Source organism: Betta splendens, chromosome 3 (genome assembly GCF_900634795.4).
Source record: "Betta splendens chromosome 3, fBetSpl5.4, whole genome shotgun sequence".
Lineage (NCBI taxonomy): Eukaryota > Metazoa > Chordata > Actinopteri > Anabantiformes > Osphronemidae > Betta > Betta splendens.
The window spans coordinates 18,584,361-18,605,596 of NC_040883.2; the positions used below are offsets into that span (position 1 = coordinate 18,584,361).

A 21,236-nucleotide genomic window follows, 5' to 3' on the forward strand; every position below is an offset into this window, starting at 1 on the left:
ATGACACTGGCACTGAAAACTGAATTTTATCTTTGTATAATATTGCAGTTTGCTTGATATGAAATGGATGAGCGTGACAAACATGCAAGAAATGTCAGAAATTGACCAGGGGGCAAATACTTTTGCACAGCACTGTATAGTCTGTTTTAGTAGTTTAGAACTATGAGGTGTCCCACAAACTCCTTAGATGTGCTGCTTCATGACTGGCCAGTTTGTGGGCTGGAGTGTAGATCAGTGAGTATTATTTTTAGTATTCATAATAATACTATAGCGTACTAAACATTTTTTTAAAATCTACAATTTTTACTTTCAAATTTGCTCTTTTTTTAATAAGTAACGTACCTTATAACATTTGCTGATATTCATGTTACTGTATGTGCCCCAAGAAATTCTCTAGATTGTCATTTTTTCCAGTAATGACAATCAAAATGCACATAACCTGCATAAATATACACTTACTGGCCAATTAAAAATTGTAGGCTGTAGTCTGAATAGACATAAGCACCTCCGTCAGTTTACATAACCAGCCGGCCACAATCATCTACAATACTCCATCACAACATATGTTTTCATTGTGTGTGCAGAAACATTACTTTTTGCAGGCATTTTTTTTTTATTTTTAACGCAATACAATAGCAGTCTGTTAAAATAATAAATTTGACTTTCATTTGGACACATTTAAATAATTATGAAATAAATTCACAACTATTGTATAGTGCCTGCACTTTACTAATAGTAAGTAGAAAAATAGAAACTAATTTTCGCCCAAACAAAGCAACTTTTACATAAAGACAGATAATGCTAATCAAAAGGGAAAATAAATTAAAGAGTGGTCATGTTAATGGACCACAAGATTTTACAAAAACAGATGTGGACAGATTTCCTGTAATACTGCATACTATTATAACTCAGTCTCAGACCATTAAAACACAGTTTATTACTGTAACCTGAAGCTGTTTCAAAAAAGTCACTCAGTCATTCATCGCCATTTATGGCTTCATCACAGTAACAAATAATACTTTATTGTAACAGCACCAGAACAGCCATTGTTTGCTGATTTTCTTTTATTGTGTGGAGCATTTTGAATGATGGTCCATCGCTTACAAACTGGATTGACTTCACACAGATAAACAGCTTTTAAGCAAAGTTATTTGGCATCGTGTGAATGCATTTTTGTGGCGAACGGCATTGTTCACAAAAGCACTCATTCAATCAATAGAAGAAAATCTCAGAGAAGTTGGACTGCTTAGCTTTGCCATGAATGAAAGACTGAATGAGCTGCAGTTGGATACTTTACAACATCATGCAGCAGCCCTAGAAAAAGCATATATATATATATATATATATATATATATATATATATATATATATATATATATATATATATATATATATATATATATGTGTGTGTGTGTGTGTGTGTGTGTGTGTGTGTGTGTGTGTGTGTGTGTTTAATTTTAATATTTGCATCCCTTAATATGCTAATTTAAAAGAACGTTTATTTAAACAGAGGCATAGTCCTGTGCTGTCAGTCCTTCTGGCTGGCAAGCCTTGATAATAAATTAAAATGACATTATCATTTGTTTTTAATTTTTTGAATTACATTGGAAAATCATATTTTACAGTTAACACTGGTCTTCCAACTGGTTGTTGCAAAATCCACTCAAACTGGATTACAGTGGGATTGTTGTATTTAAAATCAAACGCATCAATGCATATGTCAGATGAACCGTTTCATATTTAACAACTGGTATTTTGGACTAAAATAATTAGGAGGCTCCACAAGAATTATTTTGTTGCACAGATAGGTTGAAAAACCTCTAAATATAACAAATCAAATCCTATTCATTATAATTCTTTTCAAATCCATCAAAAAGCAAAGCTGTGAATTACTGCCAGAGTCTAGAATTTCAAGCCTTAATAGCTGCCATATCCCAGATCAAAACACTTATTTTAGTGAACTTTTTACAGCTGAGTGGTGCTCAGCAGCGGCAGGTGTCAAAATTGTACCGCAGATATCCTTAATCAAAGGCAAAAAACAGAGATTGTCTGCTAGTGCCTACAAAATACAGAACAGAGGCACATCTATCAGTCAAGGAAAACATACACTCACACTTATTAATGTTTGCCAGGGTGCATAGACATAGACAGTGTGCACGCAACCACCACAGACAGTGTAGACAGTGTAAATTAATAAAGCCTACTTTACTATACTGTAGTTCGGTCATATGGACGACTATGTAACTGTGTTCATGTTGCTTTGGCGAATAGATCAGTAAACTGTAAATGTAAACATTTCTTTACGCAACAATTATGCAAAGGTTGAATGGTAATCAATAGAAAGAGTTCTTCTTCAGCCTTTTCGAGAAACTACAACTGAGTTTCATAAAATTTTTGAACAGTACATGGATTTATGTGTTTTACTTTATTAAATGTGTGCACTACAACATAACAGCCCACAACACTGTCTAATGAAAGCTGTATGTCAGCAATATTTAGAACTGTAAATCCCAGAGAGTTCCTGGGCCATTAAAAAAGTAATATCTTTGATTCAACTTGAGTATACGGGTGTAAGCGTATGGCTCCATCAAAACTGAAAGTACTGTACACAGTAAAAGTAAAAAAGTGCCAGAGTTGCTGTAAAGGTTGTTATAAGGTAAAGCAGATCCAGCGAAGTCAGCTTCCTGTGTAATAAATTGGGTTATTGTTAGCTGTTGGATCAGTGCTCCATTAATATTGTTTTTCCCTGGTATCATCGCTATCTGCCAGCATGTATTACCATCCCGCTATTATTGCATTAGCGTTGCCTTGCAAAAGTGGTATTTCCACTGCCTGCAGTTCCATGCATGTGTTGCAGATTAGGCGGATAATCTAATCAGAATACAATCGGTGAGGATTTATCTGTTTTGACGGCTCAAGGTTAGAACTGCCATAGTAAGACTATTCAAGGGTGGTAAGAGGAAAATTACATTTTAAAAGTTCGGCGCTCTCCCCGGAGAATGGTGCTTGAACCGAACCAAACAGATTACCTCAAAGACAGTATTCCTGCAGGAAAAACGGCATTAACAAATGGGAAACAATAACTCCTCCACTGTGTGAGTAAACCAAAATAGTGCACAATCATACAAAGACCCTATTGTTGTAGAAATTATACAGGGAAATTAAGAGCTTGCCATGCATTGCAGCATGATCTGTTGATATACAGTATGCAGCACTGTAAACATTTTTCTTTGTTTTGATATAAAGGATGAAGCTCAAATTTTTTTTTTTTCTTGAAATAGGTCATCAATCAAAGCTGAAAGACGGATTATCAAGTATAGAGTATTTACAAAATTTTCATATTGAACTAGGTCATGACCACATACTCATGGATTAGGGCAATCCACATGACATACAGATGATTATGTTATGAGATTTGTATCTGTATTGAAACAATCAGCTTTATTGTATGGTATTTATACCTCCAATTTCTGATACAATCAACAAAGAGGAACAAATGGTCTGGTTTAATGGATTTGGAGGCCGTAATATATTACTCTGCATTTGCCCTAGCTTCAGGCACTCTTGTTATCTTGTGACCCTAAATCTTTGCTTTATTTGTGTAAAACATTACAAACACAGGTCTTGAGAGGATTTGAAGGGAAAGAAATTCCCCTATTCATACAGTAGTTATAGTTCTCTGTGGTTCCCTACTCCCACAAAGAGTCATTAAAAGAGGAACCAATTCAAATGAACCAAAAACCAAAACGTTCACTAGGTAACATTGTTTTACTTGAAGAAATAAACAAATACAATAATCATTTTGTGAACGACTACTCTTTCCACCCACACAAGCGTATAGCCTCGAGGACCAAAAATGGGCATGAATCAAAATCCCCGATGTATAATCCTTCAAATAGAAAATCCACTTCAAAGTCTTATTTCATCCATCCAAGACTCATATACTCATGTCTGCACCACTACAGTCAGGCCCCTCAGGTACTAGTTTTAGGGTCAATGCGCTGATAAAACCAGCTAATGATGCCTTCAAAGACCACAAGGTCTATAGAGGCTGACCACAGGAGAATTAACTTCTTATTTCTATATTTATAAATATATATGAGCCCGTTTATTTATTAATTTAACCCCCACACCTTAGTTTAATTCTTTACCCTTTTCATTTATTATTCATCACTGAACTCTGTTCATATTGTGAGCAGAATTTGTTTTGTAGGTCTCAGGAGTGTTTGATTTACCCTGAATTACTGACAGTTGTGAGCTTGGTGTGTACGAATGTGCATTTATTAATAGGAAGGAGACTGTGGGAATAAAGTCACACAGTATGATTAGGTGTTGAAATACCAATCTGCACAAAAGACAACAAAAAAAACATAAGTACACATAATTAATCTTTTTTTTCAGTATGTTTATATATAATCCTGCCCCTTAGGTAAACTACTAAACAATATCAACACAGCTCAGTTTACTAACATGGCATGTTAAACATAGTCAGCGTTCCATAATTGCTGCTCTACAAACACCCCAAACAACCAAATCGAGGGAATTACTAATATACAAGTTCTAACATGCAATATATAATATATCATATGAAGGAAATTACAGTATATGTAATATTTTGAGTGCATTATACAGACAACTAATGGGATAAAGTGTGCAGAAAGATTAGCTCATTACACAGACTTTCAAAAATACATATTTAATAGAAGGTTCATTTCTCCTAATGGAAATTCTAAAGTTAGTTAGAAATCATTGGTTAAACTTCTACAATAATACAATGTTTTGTTTGTTTTGGATTTGCAGTCTAATCACCATGCAATCAGTTGAACAAATGGCAGTGCATTAGAAAATCGGATTTGACAGTTTCAAATAGCAAAAGTTCTACTAAGCTAATTCTTCACTGTAAATATTTACCTGACATGCTCATCTATGAGCAATATAATACATATATAATATACAGTACATGTACATGCAGTTTCCACATCATCAACTTCATTACCACATAAGATAATGGTATGCCAAAACTGCTGTTGGAGAAAGATATAACAATACACAGTCATAAACTGTGTATTGTTATATCACAGTTATATCACTGTATGGGTATAGTACCATGTGAACAATGTTTGGAGGGAACATTATCTATTAGGATATTACCGTGCAGTTACAGTATGTCACATGGTGATATGTAAAGTGTGTGGTAGCCACATACTGCAACATTAATTTACCTTAATGAGAACTGACTGCTTGTGGATTACATCTGTGAATGTTTATGATTGCAGTTAATTCATTTACTTTATAAATAAGACATCAACGCTCTCAGTTTATAGTTTAACTGCTTCATGATGTACAAGTACTGTAAGGAACCTGTGAGACCGTGGTTGATTTGTGACCTCAGCAGAAAAATGGCTCCATTCCATCCTTATGAACATCTGAAATTTCTTTTCAGATTCGACCACAAAATACACAAAAAAGAATTTTGACATCCCACATGGAGTCCTGGAGTCCTGGTCCAGTTTAACAGGTCAAGCGTTTGAAAATGTTCCAGTGTGCTTTGGCCACATTCCAACATGTTGACTGCACTAGCTTCATGTGGAGATGATGCACATATCAAGAAATTGTGGTTTGACTTAATTTGACCTGCAAGGGTTCTCATTACTGGGCAACACACCAAAAGCTCCTGACACATGTGCTGCTCACGGGGGAATCCTGTCACTGGAAGGTTTTGAAAGATGACACGTGATCACATGGCTACAAAAATAAATGCCTCTGCAAAGGTATACAGTAATGGCATCAATATAACAAGATTTTGCCCAATGTAATTGTCTTCTCATGTTATTCAACAAACACTACAGATGATGCAGATGTGGAAGATATAGATATTTTGAAGAAGGTTGAAGGACTGCATGGTTTTAGCAACTCTCCAAGCTCTTACACTCGAAAAGCCCCCCCCCAATCAACTGGAACATTGTGGCCAAAACGAAAACATGTCAGTCAGTCTTTTAGTTCCTGAAAAGTTGACATTTTGGAGATAGCTGTGTTTCACCAAGCAGTGATATGTACAAGCTGACAGTACGTCTCTGCGTGCCAATTCACATCACACACAAAATAAATAAATAAAATGTTGTTGTGGTTGTCAGTGTCACAACATATTGGGTTAGAGTGAGCAACTCAAACACTAAAGAATAACTAGAGCTGCCGCTGCAACGAGAAAGGGATGGTCCTCAAATTCTGCTATTTCACACCTGACGCTTCTTTGCAATATGCTTGTCCCGTTTCTCTTTAGTGATGAATTCTTGCTATAAACTGCACTGTATTTCCTAAGGTGCACCTACATTGCTATTTCAGACTGACAGGGGGCTTAAAGATGCCAATGTGACTGGCAGTGGAGATGGAATGACCATTCAGACAGTCCAGTTACTGTATCATCCACGATTTAGGAGGTCAAAACAGTATCTAGAAACTATTGTGTCTTTGTTTTAAACCAACATTGGATTTTTGCACTTGTGGTGTATTTATGGCCCTGCACTTGTACAGTGCTTTTCAGCCTGGTGCAGGGGTCTGCAACCCGCGGTTCTTTCATCCTTATACTGCGGCTCCGCGTGGCTTGGAAAAATAAATTGAAATTTAGTAAAAATTAAATTTTTCGTTGCATCGCAGCAGCTGCCACTGTCGCGCTCCTCCTTGGTTCACACGTCTAACGTGTCCTCACTACTGCCGGTTTTAAAGGTGGGCGCGTTTCCAGATTGACTGGTGACAGACTTCCGAATGCGCATTGGTTGCTCTTAGTTACTGACAGCTGTTTGAAGCAGAGAAAAGTATGTTAGCTGTCCTCGTTGATACCTTGAAAATGTTTTGTCCTCTGTACATGATCTGAACAGTCTTTACAGTTTTACAAGGCGTAACCTGACGCAGTTTGATCGTTGTTGGTATTCTAGTTCTGGAAGTAGCTAGGAGAGAATGAGGCTGAATAAGTCTGTTGTTAATTGCTACAATCTGTCAATAAAATATAAAATGTTAAGCCTCTGCGTGCTGTCTTTTGAGTCTTGTTTAGGTTTAAACCCAAATGTTGAATGTTCTCAAATACTGTGAAATCAGCAAAAGATTAACGGCATTCAATCCTGTTGTCACCGCAGCAAAATAATGTTACACTCATGGCCTTAACCACTGCACCACTGAGAGCTCACTAGTGACCTCATATCATGCAACAGATATGACATACTTTTTTGTCTGAACAGTAGCAGCCAGATCAACCTGTCACCACAATCACCACTGTGATTTGGTGTTTCGTTGAGGGGTTCCGCGTAAAGTAATGGCAGTAATTCGAATGGCTCTGGAGTTTTGGGTTGCCAACCCCTGGCCTAGTGGTACTCAAAGCGCTTTAACACTGCATTACATGCACCCATTCACACACTGTATACAAGCACACACATTCACACACCGGTGACAGAGCTGCTGACACCGGGGGCAACTTCAGGTTCAGTGTCTTGCCCAAGGAAACTTCGGCACATAACACAGGGAAGCCAGGATTCAAACCAGCCATATGTTTGGTGGCAAATAGCTCCACCGCTTGAGCTACTGCCTAATCTACAGTATCTACAGATTAGGTCCCTGCAAGAAAATGTAGCTATACACTGTAGCACAAACGCACAGCACAGCCAGTGAACCCACAGAAATCGCTTACGAAATATGCTAGAAAAGATTAAATATAGTGGACAAGCCAATTGCTGCAGTAAATGCAATTAAAAAAACATAAAAATATCATCTTAACCCAAGAATGCTTCGGATTATTGTAATTTGAAGATGCAATAATCTGGACCGCAGCATCTGCCACAGACCCACATGAATAATATAGTGTAGTGCATAAAACGGCTGAGACATCAACGGATGCATGTGCTACATAGCATTTAAGAGCAAAGAGAATGATCAGTAGGCTTACACAGCGAGACCTGAAGTGAGAGTGATGCCTTTTGCAATAACTAATGGTACCAAAGCAGCTGACCTTCTTGATTCGGAGTTGTTGTTTTTTCAAGATTATTTCATATAGGTCCAAAATAGCTCACAAACAAGGTCGATATTCAGGAGTAGAGCAATGTACATTGTTGGCCATAGTTAAAACTCAAGTATAAACAAACAAAAAGCATATCTACTGTACATGTACAATGAATACTGTACATGTACTGCTGTATGGTGTTCATCTTCTATTTCTCTATGTGTTTTGATGTCCTGTTGTCCTTTCTGCAGACATAAAAAACAAACAAGCAAACAAAAAAAAAACAATGAGTAAAGGTAGAAAATGAGGTTAAACACACATATTTCCCAAGAGCATGCCATCAGTTTCTCCCTTTCGTTTCCACAGCTCCAATTACCAGCTTTGGTACCAATTAGTAAAATCAAGCCTTTCCTGACAGAACACCCATGGGGTTATATGTGTCAAGAACCAGTGCTTGAGTTAAAAAAAAAGAAAGTTACCAAAATAAGTGTGGATCTCAGTCGGGAATAATTGGGGCAATGAGGTTAAATGTCTTTGTTTTATGTGGTCTGTATTCTCCTATGTCTGTTATTTCAAACATTCCGTATGTACAGTACCCTCAGTGGCAAAGCTGAATTATTTCACTATTTTCTTGACAGTTTGACACCAGCTCACTTATGCACATGTTTAAAATTAATCCACTACTCTTTGCTATAAAATAAGTACTTTTATGAACAGTTTCCCTCACTTATGCTTTTTTCTTCCCATTCTCCCCCAGATTCATCTCTTCTTAAGCATCCTCTTAGGATAATGAGGTGTACAGCTCCAGATATGGCAGCAGTATCAATCTGAACTGCACAGACAACCTACAGGCTTTGCTCAGAGCCAACATGTTTATTAGAATGCCAGGGATAACAAATGACTTAACATGCTTCCCTCTTTAATAACCTTGTACACCTATAAGATAACAATAAAAGAGATGCCACACTGAGTGCTCCCTAATTCAATTAAAAAAGCGTGGACGAAGAGCACGCCGTGTAAAAAGGAGTCCTTGAGGCAGTGATAAACTTCATAGCAGAACATTGCTGAGAAATGCCAGATGGACATTTTATGTGAATCGTTCACTTAAAGGGGAGGCTGCATCTGGAATAGTAAAGTAAACTATGATTATTTTTACAGAGGAGTGGTATAACTAATACATGTTGTACTTGTACATGTTAATGTTCAAGTTTAAACCACTCAACAGTGCTATAGAGGCATTCCAAAAACAACTCATAGTACTACTTTTATATCCGCTGCCCTACTCGATTATTTACACAATGACTGCTGGTGGGGGAGAAAATACAAACCCCTATGTCGCACTCAGATGCTTTGTATGCTCATGCATCCACCCTGACCTACTCCCTGCCTACAGGGTAAGATCTTCATGCTGTTTCACTTTGCCATGGAATGTTTATTATTTAGAATAACAGCTCACAGATAGACTTTGAGATACTAAACACAAACATCGCATTTGCCTTTGAGAAATGATGGAAATGCAATGGTAATTATAAACAAGACCTGTCCTCCAGTCATTATCTACGACAGCAGAATACGCACCGAAAATAATGAGGGCCATTTTGCAGAGAGTTGTGGAGTGTGGGTGACAAGGAGCGTGACATTCCATTTTCAATAATAAGAAAGTGTTAGTGATATAAAGACAAGGGAAAATGCATTAAACATTTGATTAATGGTGGACTACAAAGCTGGCTCATTTGTGCAGTAAGACTTGGTGCTCTGGTTTAGTCCCTGCTTCTGCAGCTTCCCCTGCTGTGCCCACTGTGTCGAAGGGTCTACTGGAAAAAAGCCTGTCCTTCCATTGAGTCTTTAAAACCACCAATACACAGGCAACAACGGTATCGCTATCCCCATGAAGCAAAGAAAATGGTATTTTTGTCATTCGTATTCTAGCAGATTATGCTGTCAGGGGATTAAAATGTGGAAGCACACATACAGTACCCTAAAACACAGCAGCTGTTTCTCACAGCTTATTTCAAGATGCATGAACTCCTGACACTTGCCAGCTGCAAATACGCAGCATATTCCTAAATGAATTGACAGGGACACAGAGGGTAACACAAGTGTGTAACTGTTGTGTGGTAAAGGTCACTGATAATTAGGACACTAATTATTATGTGACCCTGCTGTCTGGCCGCCCGGCTGTCTACATATAACACCTTAATCATTTTGAACGTATACTACATTCTTTCTTTCTCCTTTTTCTTAATACTTCGTAACCAAATGTTATTTTTTACTAGGTATAGACAATGTACTATACTTGTTCTATTTTGGTACAAGTAATAATGCTCTGATCAGCTTATTAGTTGATGAAATTATACTTACATGTATAGATTCACATTCTTTTATACAATGTGAGTTTGTCTCACATAAGCATGCACCTGGTGACCGAGACAAGGAATCGAACCCGTCTCCTACTGTACCTACATACAGTATACTGTACATGATCAATGACTTTCAAAGCGCTAACACTAATCGCACTAATGGGCTGTATTGCATGTATTATATCAATGGGTAAACGTTTGATGCGGTCAAAGCATTACTTTATCCTTATATTAATACCAGTTTACCTGTACAGTATGGTAGCCAATTATACATAAATGTAATTTTGTCTAGTATATGTCTGAGACATAAGTGCATAAAAAGGGAATCTCAGGTGTACTTGCTTATACACTTGAATGGAGAGTCACAGAGTATTTTGGAGTGACTTTGCACATGTACTGTATGTACGTCCGAGTCCTCTGAGTATTCAAAGAAGTGTATCCCTTTCTAAGAACCTGGCCCTCTCGCTAAGGTTTTTTTTTTTTTTCCCTGTAAGAGACAAAGGGGTTTAAAGACTGCAGGATTTGGCAGGCGCTACCACTTGCAGGCAATATTTCAACCCATCCATCTAGCTAGGATAATAGAGTGTCCTTGCTTTTCGACGCCTGGAGGAGTGACCAGTTATCACAAGCCACCAGCTCTGTTGTTAATAAAACACGGAATGGGTGGATCACGTTGAATAGGATGATAAAAAGAAAGACGGATGGACGGATGGACAGAGGACAAATGGGCACATGTTGTTTTCAGAGGCCTCGCAAAAGGTGAAGTTGATCGCGATCAGCAGCAAGTTACCAAGTTGGCAGGAGTTCCCTTTTAACATCTCAGCTTTTAGTAGCTGAAGATAAATTTAGCCCCATCACATCTCTCTTCAGACCGCGTGGAGCGGAGGAGAGGTGAGGAGAGGGGAGATGAGAAGAACTGGAGTGGAGAGGTGGGGCATGCAGTGTTAGGCTGATCAGGCTAATGGCCAAACTGACCTTCAGAGAAAGTCGAACGAAAAGAAGAGTAAGTAGTGTGTCATACAAAGGCACTGCAGCTTAATCCAGGTCGCTGTCATTACTCCTGGCTTCACTACTGCCTGATGAGTTCAGGGAGGATTTTATTAGAGATATGCACGTACATTTGAATATGTTACACTTCTCAATTCAACACAAAATAGTGACTTTTAAAAATGTAATTTCTTTCAACATATACAATAAACTCCTGTGTAGGGTATAAACCCGCAATACAATTGATCATCACATTCTATTACAGACACTAGAACATAGAATCGGGATTAATGGAACAGCATTGGGATGGTTTAAATCCTATTTGTTGAACAGATTCCAGTTTGTTCATGTTAATGATAAATTCTCCACACGCACAAGGATTAGCTATGGAGTTCCACAGGGTTCTGTGCTGGGTCCAATTCTGTTTAGCTTATACATGTCTCCTCTAGGTGAGATTATTAGAAAGCATTCTATTAATTTTCATTTTTACGCAGATGATACTCAGCTATACATGTCCTTGGAACCAAATGAAACAGATCAACTAGTCAAAATTCAGGGTTGTTTAAAAGACATCAAATCCTGGATGTCCCAAAACTTCCTTCAACTAAACTCAGATAAAACCGAGATTCTTATTGTTGGGCCTAAAAATCTGAGAGAGACACTATTGAGTCAGATAGCCACCCTGGATGGCATAACATTAGCTTCAGATTCTACTGTGAGGAACCTTGGTGTCATGTTTGACCAGGATCTCTCTTTTACATCATACATTAAACAAATCTCCAGAACCGCCTACTTCCACCTTAGAAATATAGTTAAAATCAGAAGCATCCTCTCTCAGAGCGATGCAGAGAAACTGATCCATGCATTTGTTACCTCTAGGCTGGACTACTGTAACTCCTTACTCATAGGATGTCCTAACAGCTCCTTAAAAAACCTACAGCTCATTCAAAATGCTGCAGCCAGAGTTCTGACAGGACTTAGAAAGAGAGATCACATTTCTCCTACATTAGCTTCTCTGCACTGGCTGCCTGTAAAATGTAGGATAGAATTTAAAATTCTCCTACTCACATACAAAGTACTCAATGATAGAGCTCCTTCTTATCTTAAAGACCTCATAGTTCCTTATGCTCCCAGCAGAACACTTCGTTCTCAGAGCGCTGGGCTACTTGTGGTTCCTAGAGTGTTTAAATGTAGAACAGGGGGCAGAGCTTTTAGCTACCAAGCTCCTCTCCTCTGGAACCAGCTCCCTCTTCAGGTTCGAGAAGCTGACACACTCTCCACCTTTAAGATTAGGCTTAAAACCTTCCTTTTTGATAAAGCTTATAGTTAGAGATGGTTCAGGTCACTGGCAATTATTGTTAGTCACAGGAACCATCTCTTAGTTAAGCTGCAATAGACATAGACTGCTGGGGGACTTAATTTATACACTGAGCTCCTCTGTTTCCTTCTACCTCCTCTGTCCCATAACCTCCCATCATTGTCCCATGTTTAACTAACCTTGTCTCTTTCTGTCCAGTAGTTGTGCTTCTCTCCTCTCTCCCCCCCCCACCCCCACTCTTTCTCCCTCTCTGTCCTCACCCACAGGTATCATTGGACTCAAAGTTTGGTGTCTGTGATGGGCAGCTGCGGATCCAACCATCCTGCCTGCATCCAGTCCCTGGTCCTACCATCCTGCCTGTGCTCTGTTGTTGCTTGTTGTTGCTTGTTGCTGTTGCTGTGCTTTTCTATCTCTCTATCCTCTCACCCCAACCGGTCGAGGCAGATGGCCGCCCACATCCAGTCTGGTTCTGCTGGAGGTTTCTTCCTCGTTAGAGAGGGAGTTTTTCCTCTCCACTGTTGCTGTCAAATTAAATGCTTGCTGTATGTGGGATTTGTTGGGTTTAGTTGTGTGAGGTTTTAAACCTTACTTTGTAAAGTGCCTTGAAATAACTTTGTTGTGATTTGGCGCTATATAAATAAAATTGAATTGAATTGAATTGAATTGAAATAAATATCTACGCATTCATGGACTGAACACTACTCATCTGTCTCCAGTATCCAACACAATACATAAATCTCTCACAAGAGTGTCCATGAATGGCCTGATTTTGTAGGTTTCCTGATTGCTCAGTTCTGTGTTGTAAAAGCAAAACCCGTGTAATATAAGAAGCAGGGTAAATGATAAGGGGGTAGCACAAGAGGAACAAGCAGTAGAAAGGGAAGTGTGCGGTTTCAAAATATAAAACTACCAAAATGTTTCTTATAATGCTTTTGAAATGGTTTGTATTGTTTAGTAATTGCAGGATGTAAACAATTTAAAATTTCCCAAGGCAGAATTTCTGGAAATAATTTTAATTTTTTCAGCTCCTGGGTGTGGTATTCTGGGCCATACCATAAGATGAAATTTACTGTTTCTAATAGTGAATAGAGAATAAGTGCACGAGTAGAGAGGCTGATTGAAGCATAGTAATGTATAGAGGCAATATCATTTGGAATTTTAGAATAGAGCAGAAGTGCTTTCATATGAAATAAGATTGCCCCGGGCCTTTCCTTCTCTCTCTGGTTTTATCACATTTCTCCACTCTGCAGTCCACGGAGCATTTCTCTCTGCTGTACCTGATTGAGACACCTCCTCGGCAAACACACGCAGTGACAACTGCACCTCTCTTAGGATCACTGTTGAATCTCACACTAAAGTTTTCCTGTCAACAGAGCCTGTAAAACATGTAGCAGTTTCCAAATCTGAACAAAAAAGCTTTGTTGTGGAAAATAGCATATTTGCACAAAGGCTAAGGTCCAGATTTTTATTTATTTTCTTTTACTTCATCCACAGAACGCTTTTTGCAATGTTAACAGATGCGTGTTGCATACTGTGCTGTAAAAAAGATCAAAAGATATTATTTCTGAAAAAGCCATGATAATAAATAGTAACTGATAATCTGTTTACTTGGATTTTCTTTGGAGTGATTTTATTTTAGTGGTTCAAAATGATACTGATTAGTTTATTATTTCCTAAACAGCAGGGGATACAATGAGATATCAAGCACCTAACATCTGAAAACACAAGAGGATAAACACGACATGCTGTAACTACTTTTGATTGTTAAAATTCCAGATCCTACAACAATAAGATATAAGACTACAGTATAAGAACTAGCAAAAGAAACAAATCAAAACTACAGTAACTATTTGTTTTTCCCGGTGCATTGTACATTTGGCCAAAGTGTTATAACAATGGAACGTCTGACATACGTCCTTACGTATGACCTAGATGTAGAGTTTAGGAGGAGACTATGGACTGTGGCTCCGTAGACATGAAGTGACTTACTACACTGATTGAATTTCATCTATGACTATACGAAAAAAACGACTTCTGACCGACAGTGAACGCAGACTAAAAGTGTACTGTAGGTGGGTGTAGCTTCAGTGAGTCCGGTAGTAGAGTAGGTTTGATTGACACTTGCAGAACCCTGTTAGTACAGTATGCCATAACGAGGTGTTTCTCACTTTGAACAGTTTTCTTTCTGCTTCTCACAAACCAGGATAATGTAAAAGAACGGCTGAGTGCACTTCTATCATACTTATTGTGTATCTAAATACCCCCATTAGCCATGTAACAGTACTAAAATGCACCAAAGGTCTTGACAAAGCCTTTTATTGCTTTACGCATTGACAACATGACACCAGTATATTACTCTGTAGTTAAAACATTGCTGTCTTTAATGATAATTGCCATGTTTGGCCAACAAATTAAATTTTACTGCTGTGTTTACATCTATCTTATGAGACCCTGTGTTGTATTTCTGTAGCATTGCTGGTATTGTATTTCCAAGCCCACAAAGTCTTCTCTCTCACCCTGCTCATGCCCAAATGTGATTTAGCAGTCCATCACAGTCAACCCTAAATACTGTCAAGATTAATAACTCCAAGTGTCTGTAGCATTTTGATAATGTGATTTTCCAGCTTGGTCAATAAGTACATTTTAAAAAGTAATACACTTACGCTACGTGTAAACCTTGTAACTGTAACGTCAATAGCTTATTTTCAGCCTTCACAGTGATACCTACACAGATTGTCTTTGACACCGTGCCTAATGTCACACAAGTACCTCAGAGAATGGCTCTACCTGCTTCCCCCTAGAAGCTCAAATACAAACTTGGTGTGTGAGTAAGAAACAGACACACCATGTGTAGCTTTCCCTAAACGTCTATGTGACATGAAAGCAATTTGTCCAAATCAAGAGCACACGCACCAAAATGATTTGCAAGATGCTACGATGCTAGACTCCAGCATCCTGAAGATAAACTCATGGCTCTTGAATCCCAAATGCAAGCACTGGGCACTTGTCACTGATGACATCTGTCTTCTTTTTTTAACCCTACATTAGAACTGTAGCCAAAATATATTCACAGGGCATCGCATACTGTATACTTTAAGCAGAATTCAGAAAATGTTGTGAAATGAGGCATTGACAGGTCTGTATACATAATTCTGTATGTCAATATTTTAATGTGGGAACCTCGAGTGTTCCAGACAGGTTTTAGATCTATGGCATTAAATAATACTGATCATCGTGAGCCCAGGGGCCGCAAAGTGGAAAAAAAACAATAAATCAATGAGACGACGATGTCTCATTGATTTATTGTTACAAGTCTACAAGGTGACTTTCTCAATGTAATCCCTGATACGTTTAGCCTACAGTTTTTGTGTTGTGACTAGCTTTAATAATACACACAAACCTCGATTCTTATCCACATAATTTTTGAACACGAGTAAAGTGTCTCTTTTAACAAATAAGAGCCAATAGATTCCCTAATCATAGGAGGGAATCATTTTTCAGGCAGCTTTGCCTTTTCACATTATTGTTCGCCACTCTCCCAAGCTTTCTCTGACTATACAACAAGTCTCTTATGCACTTGGAATGACAGAGGAAAGGAAATTATTGAACACCAATACAATAAAGCTGTCTGGTAACTTAATAGGGCTGCTGAGTAGAGGAACTGTGGCCATCTTGCTTTGAGGCGATAATGAGAGTCATCATTCCCTCATGGGCTGGAAGAAAGAGGCCTCCTCTGTGGTGGCATGTGAGCATATATGCGTATCTGTGTGCGCACGTGTGTGTATTTGTCTTTAAGCTTCTTTAGCCCAGCGAGGCCCAATGAGCAAACAGCACAGTGCTTTAACAAAGCCGGAGAGATCGCAGGCTGAATACAACTTGGGAGAAATCTCTGAGAAATTCTCTTCATTAAATCAGGCCAAAGTCCAAATATTGACTTATAAGCTTTAGGGAAGCGCAAAACATAGACTGTCTCGTATATCATATTACAGATCTTTCTACCAGTTATGCATTCAGGGAATATGTCTCAAGTTAATAAAGACAAAGCATGTATTGTTAATAGAGTGAACTGAATTCGGATCTGCACTAGTATGACAAACTGAAATAACATACTTTTTTCACAATAGATGCTGAGTTAACACTTGTACCCGTGGGCATCGCTCATCAAACTTTAAATAAGTCAATCTATTACAATGACTGGAGGGCTTTCCTTTTGATAAAATTGTATAAACACAGAAAGATTAACCACGAGCATCTTTGTGGACATTAAAAGGCGATCCTAAGGGATATCATCAGAGGTACAGTCTTACTGCACTGGGCAACTGCAACAATAGCTCCTTGATAAGCGGTCTGCTGTATTTCATAAGACACGAGAGTAAAGAGAGAAGTACAGTACATGGAATGAGAGTGTTAACACGTCGGTTTCTCTGTCTGTCTGTCTAATGTGGATCTTGGCTGGTAGTGAAACATTATGGCAATTGCTTTCACTCTGTGCCCAGTCTAATGTAAGCTGGAAGTTTAACGTACTTAAACATGGCCTGAGGAGACTATGTGTGATGATAGTGTGGAGGGGCAGGGGAAGTTTCCAAGCTGATGTCAAAAGGCATCATGCGCTTGCAGCCATAGATTATTAAACACTGATAAAGTATTCAGACGTGGCAGTCAATTTAGTGCGAAGCCGCACAGCGAGCACCTTCATGATGCCTACACACTGGCACATTGTTTCACCTTGGCGTCAACTGGCCACAAAGGAACTACACAAAAAGAATAATAACGTTTATTGTTGTACTCTGATCTTAAACTTTAAGTCTCATTCTGATGAAGTCATTCCATATATATATATATATCTGTTTGGCTGACAGTAGTTGTCACAACAGAAAGAGCAGCACACAACGCAGGCGGCTGCGACTGGGGATTTGATCTCAGCCCACAGCACTTCGAGTAGGAGGGACAACACCTGTGTTTACGTTGTACTGATACCTCGATCTTGTTAGTTTTCCCCTTGCTGATGTTGCACCCAAGGGTGCACAAGGTGATAAATATTTAATGTAGGATAACAACTACAACTTGTGTTTTCTTATGAAAAACAGAGTGAAAAAAGCAACCTTATTGTGTTTAATTATAATAGTGTTTTGCTAAAATTAATTTAGAACATTTGCCTTTATCTGTTTTAATCTATAAAATGAAACTGCTCAGCTCTATTTGCACACATACTGAAACATAAATTATTCTGTATAATATATTCTTGAAATGAACAAGCACATGGCTGACATTGTAACTCTATTGGCTGCAACTTTGGAATCAATAATTATCAATACTGCCCGAGCACAGACCTTGAACAGGGTAAAAGGTTCACCTTTCCTCCTTGAATGCTGCATGCATACAACTGCTCATTTCAACACATTTCGATTCAGTTTCCAACCGTCATTTTCTGAAAACTCTAATTTGACTCAGTCAAATTTTAGTCATTTATTTTTACTGACGTCTCAGTCAGTGGAAATGTGTTGTTTTGAAAAAGAATATTTTAGACAGAGTGTATCTACTATAATACTGTTATTGATTTTTTGAATATTTCAGGCTAATTTGTAAATGAAAAGAGTTATTTACATCATAGGTAAGAATGAACCAAATGTAGGCTAAGGAGAATAAAAAGATGTGAAAGAAAACATATAATGGGAAAATTGCAGTTTTTATCCTTAACTGGTTTATTTTTGTCATGTCTAATTATTAACCCATAATTGAGAATGCAGCTGACTGACAAAGTGGATGTGTCGACAGATAATTGACACAGTTAACGGCACAAAAATTTGCATACTGTACCATCAGCAACTAGAGGTGGCAGCAGAAGTGCTGTGTACACCTACAACAAGCTGCCACTGTGATTGCAATACATATCTGGATCAATAGATAAACGGTCCATCAGATAGATCCTTGTGATTGTGACTTAATATTTATAAATTTTTTCCGAAATGTGATTACAACTAAACTATGATCAAGAAATAATTTAGAAAGTAACTGTTGCCAGCTGGATTTTATTATACTGTACATGCTCACAATAGCTGCAGCAGCAACTGTTAAGTTTGGCAGCTGAAAACCACACAAACACCAAACCTCTCTTCTTTTCTTAACAGCAGGGGTTAGGTTACTAGTTACTCGTGGTGATTATTATTAATATTATTATTAATAAGTAACATAATAAAGTATCACCATATATACAGTACAACATGCCATGAACTCAACAGTATTGTAATGTATTCTGAACCTACCCGGATTCAGAGCGGCTGTGAAGACTTCCCTAGATATTTGTAGGGCAACAGCAGTTGTGAACTAAATATATTTATTAATTAACAAGGCTGTTTCATTCTCGATTCAAATATACAGTAGGAGGTAAACACTGGAAATCGCAGTTTGTTGGCATAGCAGTCAAGCTACTTATACAGTCAGAGTGCTAACAGAAAGAACAAGACGTGTTGCTGTGCATATTACAGTATGCTGTAGGCCTAAATGGTGGACCACCATTCGATCAAATTCCACTCGTCCACATAATAGAATTCTAAGACGTAGAACAAGGATTTTTATTTAACTATGCAACAAGTAATGTAGGTGTGTCTGCATGCACCTAACCTCATCTGACCACCTAAATGGTCTTCTTGGTTCTGGTTTCTAAGTGCATTACATCACACCCTACGCTATCTAAAGCTCATTATGATGTAACACATGCTGTGTAAAAAAGACGAGCAACTGCGGTGAGAATGGCCAAAAGACACAGTAGGATCTTAATAAGAGCTACAGTACCACTGTACAAAGATCCAGCAGATCAATGAGTAAGGGGTTTACAGACAGCACATTATTCCTTCTGCATAAACCAGCAAAACTAAATTGACTTGACCGTGTTGGTTACAATGGAAGCAAAATGTGGTGAGACAAGTAGTTTAAAAAACACTCTATATTTTGATTTACTGCACTTGATAACAGGGTAAGAAAAACTGACATCATTAAGATTCACCAGTGTGCAAGCACAGCAACGCAAGCAAACCTCCTCCAACCCCCGGATGACTATCAAGCACGGTGTTTTCTAAGCATGGAGGTAATGAGACAAATAGTTATTACTCAAATAAAAATGGCGTGAATATTAGCATCACATTAGGCCCAGAATTTAATGATGTTCTAAGTACAAGACTCTATGTTACAGTAGCTAACAGAAAAAAAGAATTATGATAAACACTGTTTAAATCAGAATGAGAAAATAAGAAGAAAATAAAGACTGTTGCAGCATCTCACATTTAAGCATGAATCAGGCCATAAATATGGAAAGAATGGTGACGCTAACAAATCATAACTGTGCTTGAATACTTTTATGCAGTGAAATGTGGAAGTAAGACATAATTTGGGGTTATTAAAGGCAATGACTTGTGTCAAGTGAATCTATGGTGATCGTTTAGTGAGAAATGGGACCATCGGTACTCACTAAAGGGGTGCAAGGGGTCCAGTATTCTGGGTTCAGCTCGGCTCGCGGACGAAGGTCCAGATATTCAGGGTTCAGTTCAGTTCGGGCACGAGTTAATGTTCCCTTAATGGAAGATTGAAAAAGAAGTCTGTTAGAACTGCTTGTTTACTGATCATGTGTACAGACAGCTATGGTAGAAGACTTATCACTGTAAAGCGCAATATGTTTCACTCCACTGCAAAGAAAAGTAAACACAATAACAATTAAGTACGTTAGAAATACAAGTATTCATTTTTAACGCATTTTATTGCCCTCAAACGAGCTTGATATTTAACGCTTTTTATTGTATAAAGATATACCATTAGCCAAAAACTATTACTTGTAATGACTATTCACCAAAGGGCAATTAAAACTGCCAATTCAACATTCCACAATGATTTTTCCCTGAGAATTCTTCTAAACGAACAGCAAATTATATTCCAAATGAGGTTAGGATCCAGTTTTCCATTCCTGAGGCCCTATGGTCTAAACGACAGGCCAGTGGAATGGACTGAATCTGCTGGGCCCCATGAGGTCTATGATGTATACTGTAATTATCTGCTGATTCTGAAAATGGCTGTGTGTAATGAGGCTATGCTGCATGAAGCCCGAGGCATAAATCACTGTCTTTAACACGACTTCCAGATGACCAACAACAACACAGCGCAGAAACAGAGAGAGAGGAGGGAATGGGTTATCTGAGCAGCAGCACCATACAGCATCCAACGTATGCTTATCACCAAAGCCCATGTTGTTGCCAAACTTGCTTGCGTTATTGCGCACCCTAAAAAGAGTCACCTCAATTCAAACTTATTCTCAAGTATTCATGTATTTGACTATAAATATATTAGGCGCCTACAGCTTAATTAAACTAAACAACACAGGTGGGAGTTCACTGCTGCTGTGTTAAGCTACAGCATAGTACAATATTAGGAATACATACAAAAACACACTGTACCAGACAGTTTGTCCGACTGTCTGTCACTGGTGTAAGACAAACTCCATAGTCTGTCTTACACACACGCGCACACACACACGCGCACACACACACACACACACACACACACACACACACACACACACACACACACACACACAATA

At 38.3% G+C, this 21,236-nt stretch overlaps 1 protein-coding gene across 9 annotated transcripts in view; it reads right to left on the reverse strand.

Moving 5' to 3' along the window:
• Positions 1-21,236, reverse strand: part of LOC114852519 (protocadherin-9) — a 162,274-nt gene that overhangs the window by 99,082 nt on the left and 41,956 nt on the right. For 6 of the 9 annotated variants that reach the window (XM_029144990.3, XM_029144988.3, XM_055507622.1 and 3 more), the window contains exon 3: positions 20,118-20,219. The exons of 2 other annotated variants lie outside the window; for them this stretch is intronic. In XM_029144990.3, the coding sequence (XP_029000823.1) occupies positions 20,118-20,219 (102 nt within the window). Of the gene's footprint in view, positions 1-1,637; positions 8,233-20,117; positions 20,220-21,236 lie in introns of those variants that run through there. One more of the 9 variants, XM_029144992.3, reaches the window with a different exon arrangement.